The sequence below is a fragment of the Protomyctophum bolini genome (genome assembly GCF_963924005.1).
Source record: "Protomyctophum bolini genome assembly, chromosome: 8".
NCBI classification, from domain to species: Eukaryota; Metazoa; Chordata; class Actinopteri; order Myctophiformes; family Myctophidae; genus Protomyctophum; species Protomyctophum bolini.
Window position 1 is genome coordinate 32,669,294 of NC_137869.1, and position 6,000 is coordinate 32,675,293.

The 6,000-nt window shown below is 40.5% G+C and overlaps 1 protein-coding gene across 1 annotated transcript; it reads left to right on the forward strand.

Annotated features, from left to right (window-relative positions):
- Positions 1-80: 80 nt before the first annotated feature.
- On the forward strand, positions 81-4,960 carry ncbp2 (nuclear cap binding protein subunit 2). The gene is made up of 5 exons (XM_080769942.1): positions 81-229; positions 737-823; positions 968-1,062; positions 1,927-2,065; positions 4,294-4,960. The coding sequence occupies exons 1-5, from the start codon at positions 155-157 to the stop codon at positions 4,390-4,392; spliced, it is 495 nt and encodes a 164-aa protein (XP_080626068.1). The 5' UTR covers positions 81-154; the 3' UTR covers positions 4,393-4,960.
- Positions 4,961-6,000: the final 1,040 nt, after the last annotated feature.

Here is a 6,000-nt window from a genome sequence, read left to right on the forward strand (position 1 = left end):
TCACATAAAAACAAAACGACCAGGAAGAATAACTTGACCTACCGGAAGTTATTGTTGTTACAGTTACTGTTGTCTTAGCATTGGCAAGCTAACAGCTAAGTTGTGTCGTGTGGTGGCAAATCACAATCAAACTGCTGTCCCCGATCTATTCACCATGTCTGCTAAACTAAACGCACTGCATAGTGACTCGTACGTTGATATAAGTCAATACAGAGACCAGCATTTTAAGGTAAGTTGGGAATATAAATGATTGTTACTTCAACATTAACATTCAACGCCGGGAGATGCTTACGAGATTCGAGCTATAGCTATCCATCTATGCTTTTCTCAATAACGTTACGATAACCTGTATTATTATGCTTTTTCTTTTCTAAATTCAATCAAAACTAAATTAAGTAGTGCATGTACGTGTCGTGTACGATGATAAGGAAATAGAAATGATGTGTACATTGATTGATTGAAATATTTATTAACAGTTTGCAGAATTACAGTACATTTCAAGCACAAACTCAATACAAAGACTGTTAACTGTGAGTGGACGACCCAATTAAGCCTTACACTTGTTTACAACAGGGTCCACATTGTTCAATTCATCAAAACAGAGCTGCTAATAGCCCAGCTTGTGCAAAGTTGTGCACAAATAAAATAGCAACATGTTTTAAAGGTAATTGCTCTGTTTGTGTACGGGACAGCGTTTGTTCCCCCAAAAAACTCTCGTGTGTATTGTATTACAAAGGGTAACCGGTATGATCAGGAGAAGCTGTTGAAGGGGAGTAACACTCTGTATGTGGGGAACCTGTCCTTCTACACCACTGAGGAACAGGTATGCTATGCTGTTGTTTAGCCCCGTTTGGAACGTCACCCTCCACCATAACTCACCAACATTGCAGCTGTATGGCAATTGGCAAGGTTGAATATATATATATATATATACAACTCCCCCCCCCCCCCCCCATTTACCCCCAAGGTTTATGAGCTGTTCGCCAAAGCTGGAGATGTAAAACGCATCGTCATTGGTCTGGATAAGGTGAAGAAGACTGCCTGTGGGTTCTGCTTCGTTGAGTATCCTTTCATCAAGCTTGCAGTAAATTAAAGGTGCTGTAAGTGAGGTTTTACTACTAGGTCTTAAACAAAACTATATATATATATATATATATATATATATATATATATATATATATATATATATATATAGCTCTATTTTGCTTTAGCATGTTCAGTAACGGGTCTCTCCAGCTATTTTAATTAATTAATAGAAAATACATTTTCAGGTGGGACACCAATTTTAGGGGAGAGAGAACCAATTTATCGTCTTCAATTTTAGTATTCCTATTCATAAAGTAGCTTAATTCTTTTACATATTTTATTTATACAGACTTAAGCAAGTCAGAACCAGGTTAGTACTAATGATTGAAGTCATACTGTAGACCAGTGGTCAGGCCGTGCTGCTGCACAAAATAATCATATTTGAACTGGGGACCCCACACCTCAACAAGCACTTGGAATTGTAGGACTTGAGGCATTATATTCTGTTTAACTCGGTTCTTTAGATCGGCTATTTTCAAACATTTTCCCTCATATTATTTGACAGCTGACCAGTTTTCAGTATAGTTTGTTTACTTTTGATGCAGTGCTGGTTTCTCTTTCTTTCTTTCTTTTGGTATTAATTGTGGATTAGATTGTATTTCATTAATCCTAGAGAAGACCTGGGCTGGCCGAACGGACCAGGCACATAGGCTGGTAATCCAGACTGACAGCGTGTCGCGGGTTCGAGTCCCAATCCCGGCGATCTTTGCTGTGTCCCTGTTCCTGTCAAACTAGTGTAATCTATCAATAAAGGCAAAAAGCCCCAAAATATCTGGGGAAGGAAAAAAAAGAATCCTAGAGAAAACCGTAGACATGATCCCTTAACCCCTGCTCTGCCAGATACTACTCACGTGCAGATTCGGAACATGCCATGCGGTTTGTTAACGGGACGAGGCTGGACGACCGCATCATTCGGACAGACTGGGATGCTGGATTTAAAGAGGGAAGGCAGTATGGCCGTGGCAAGTCTGGTGGACAGGTGAGGAATCTTATTTTCTCTTGTTATTTTGATTATCTTTATGTCTATAAATTCCTCCAAATCTATTTGTGCCTATGTCTATCCTCTCTCAATCTATCTACATCACACTTGTGTGTGTGTGTGTGTATTGCTGAAGTGCAGGGTGCAAGCTTACTCAGATTGATCGAGGGATTCGAGTTTTGTTTTAATTTATTTCCACAAATAAAACTGCAATGGTAACATTATTAAAAGACAGGTGAGAAAGGAAACCTGTGTGTGTGTGTACATTATATGGTAGAAGCAAGTGGAGAGGCTCGATTCATCAGGCTGGCCCTCAATCTAATTCTATGTTTTAAAGTTACTGAGTGAAGAGTCTGCAGTAAGTGTATGTATTCCTAATTCCAGAGTAAAAAACCTCTGTATTTAATGGAGAACTAACTCTTAGGCTAAAGGGAGGATGGAGATTATCGGATTGTCTAGTGCTGCTATACATTACATTACAATACATTTTTAAACATCTGGCACAGTGGCACTACATATTACAATACATTTTTAAACATCTGGCACAGTGGCACTACATATTTATTATGATAATTGCCTATTTATGAAAATTATATACTGTAGAATAGATAAACTTAAATGGATATCTACCCCTCTGAAATCTTAATTGTGTAGCGAAGGTTGGCTCCGCTCGTACGCCAGTTCTCATGCATGTCTCGCCCAGGCGTTTGTTTCTTCTTTGAAAACAAACCGCTTGTGGTCTCATAGGATATGGTGACGGGGTGCATACTTAGTTTAGACTAGTCATTGGTTAGACATGGGTTAGGGTTAGGTTTAGGTGTGCTGCCCCGTGGGAGGTTAGGTTTAGGGTGAGGGTTTGAGAGTAGTTGTAGGACTAATGACTGGTCTAACCAATGACAATGTCTAAACCAAATACTGTCTAACTCATACTGCCCTCCTAATGTGTGAGTGGGCCACGATTTTTCAATTACTTTTTGCATTTATTTTTAATTTCTTTGGAAAATGACAAATAAAGATCCATAAAAAAATTAAATTAATTAACTAAAATAAAAAAAATAGCATCTTCTGCTCATGCATTCTTCTCACACTTTTCACCCCTAAAGAGCTCAACATAGTAAATGTTTTGAGGGTCGGGGTGAGAAACGCCCATACTTGTTATGCCTTGGGGCCGATTCATACTCCTATTTTAGAGCCGAATAAAAGTCGTTTCGGCGCTGTAGAGCCTACAATTTGACGTCATTTGAGGTTCGGGGGGGGCGGGTACCGTCCTAAAGTCGGCTCTTCGGTGCTACTGAAAATTTCTGACGAGCCGAAATCATTTCGGCACTACAGCGCCGAAATGGGAGTATGTATCGGCCCTAAGTTTCAAACTTTTATTTATGTTCATTGTGTCAGTGACAAACCTATACCTATACACCATTCATCCACTAGATGGCAGTTGTAAACGGAGTTCCCCAGTCCCCACATCCATGTATGCAACCCACTGTGGAGTCACATTTTCAGCATCATAACATTTGATGGGGGGGGGGTTAGGACTGGTTCAATCTCCTCCCAGCTGTTCTTGGTCAGGGCCTTTACCATCTTGGAGCTGAATATTGATATCCAAGGGCTTGTTTGCAAAGCTGTTCTTAGCATCTTGCTGTTGTCGTATTGAAGAAAGAGGGTGCTCGGGACAAGAGGATATTTTTCCCTCTACTGCCCAAAACAACTACCCGTGGTGACGGGTGGTACTGTGCACGTTGACTGTACGTCGGGACCGTCGGATTGACTGCAGCCGGCAAGTGAACGGAGATAAAATTGCACGGACAAAACCTGAGAAATCTCTCTCCCCCTCCGATCCTGCTGTCGCCCCGCAGATCTTATATAGAGTATACATGAGGACGGGAACACCTTTTGGTATTATGTTATACTTTACCTTATTTTAAAAAATTGTTAATGTGGTGCAAATCTTTGAATATATATTCTTTCAGAGCCAACAGTTTTAACTAAATATTTGCTTCTGGGTGTCCCTGGAACTACATATTTTCAGATGGGAGTAGGTGGCCAAATACAGATAATTCCGGTGGTCCTTGATGTGAAAAAGGTTGAGCACCAGTAACATAGGTTTTTCAGAACAAAACTTTTTGGATTTAGAAGCCTTTTTTAATTATTTTTTTTAGAATCGGCCTCAGGTCTAAATGGGTTAACCAGTTTGCATTCCTGTATCTGAACTTTGTTTCCGTATGCAGGTAAGAGATGAGTACCGTCAGGACTACGACCCGGCCAGAGGAGGCTATGGTAAAATAGCATCGCAGCAGAGAGTCCCAGACGTTCGCAACAGCTTTTAGACACCACGGCACTCTTAATTGGACAGAAAGCCCAGCCCTGCATTCATCAGCTCTCCAACAGCATGATACCACAGTTTGCCTGGCCTAATGCTGCTGCTTTATTTGGACCAACCGAGCTTGCAAGACATTATATGGTGATGACTTCCACTGGAGAATATCGTTTTTCCTTCTTCTTGTCCCTCCTCCTTTCCTCCTTCAATCCCACCCCTGCCAATCGTTACACCGTTGTACAGATGTTATTGCTACACCCTTTTTTTCTTTTTTTAATGACAGGATAGCCTTGCTTCTAGAAATACCAGAGCCAAAATGGTTCAGTGATTAACGTTGTGGCAGTTTGGGATTTACTTCTGTCAGAGATCAAGGATAATGCCACCAGACAAAATTGTTTTGTAGCATCTCTCTCTTTATGTTCAATTTGAAAGTTGTTTTAATTTTTTTGGTAAGGGAAGAAGAAAAGATTGCAGTTGTCTGTGATTTCCTTTTACATGTGTATATATGCATATACATTGTTTAAAAAAAAATAAAAACAGATGAGAAAACGGGTCAAACTGTGACCTAGTTGCCAAAACCTTTGTTTGCTGCATGATGTGCCTCCTCTTGCAGAGTAAGATCAACTTTGTGATTTGAGTCAACATGCTGATTTATATACTACGGTTGTGGAAAAAGAAAAAAAGCACCTCTGCTGAAATGTGACCAGCAGTGGGCCTTCCACTCTTGTCAATAATACAAATTATAGGAGGAAGGAAAGCACAAGAGAAAGTTGAACGCCAGAACATCTAGTCCCCCATTGGTTTGAGGTTCATTTATCACACAGCTGTGCACTAATATTATGGATGTCATGTTCTGTCTCTCAGCAAAACCACACAGGTCCCTCTTCTAATTTACACCAGCACCCCTTCCACTTACTTTAAATCTCTTTCTCCAACTAAACATTCCCCCTGCATTGCCCTCACGCTACCTTTTGGACAGCAGTCAGCATTATATAGATCTAGCAATAGATCATTACCCCCATTTGAACCTGAAGGCGCTGATGCACAAACCATTGCTGTGGTGTTAAATCAGGTGAATTGCTATTAATTTATCGCAAACACTCCTTCAGCAGACCATCTGTAGCAGCCATTTATATAACCTGATGACTAAACAACGTCCAGGGTTTCGGTGATTTCATTATAACGAGTAATTCAGTTCTCCACAATGCCTTTCTGTTTGGCATCTACACTACACCTTGAGGAATGTTGTTATAGCTTGCTTGTCCATCAAGAGGATGAGTTAGAAAATGATAGCTTCACATTTTGTGGGAAATGAGATGCTTAACCTTGTGCTGTGAATTGAGGATAAGCATTACAGTCAGTCTGATTAGGAAGACTTCTTTGTCAGAATTCAGTAGGAAGCTTAGCCTGGCGCCAGCCCTGAATCGCTAGCCATTAAGAAAATATGTTCTGGCGATTCAGAACAGGTGGTGAAAGGGCCCTTGTTTTTCAGAGTTCTGTTGTATATATTATCCTGTTATTACATCAGCCATGATAGTAATATGAAAAGTGACATAGTATTAGATTTCTGAGCTGCAGGCAGGGCTACTCCTGCTACATTCATCTTCCTTTGACCTGC

What these genes read in the sequence shown, in the direction of transcription:
- ncbp2 (XM_080769942.1), top strand. Translation starts at nt 155, where the DNA reads ATGTCTGCTAAACTAAACGCACTGCATAGTGACTCGTACGTTGATATA. An exon ending in ACAGAGACCAGCATTTTAAG is followed by an intron (nt 230 to 736) that starts GTAAGTTGGGAA and finishes TGTATTACAAAG; the next exon opens with GGTAACCGGTATGATCAGGA. An exon ending in GTGGCAAGTCTGGTGGACAG is followed by an intron (nt 2,066 to 4,293) that starts GTGAGGAATCTT and finishes TTCCGTATGCAG; the next exon opens with GTAAGAGATGAGTACCGTCA.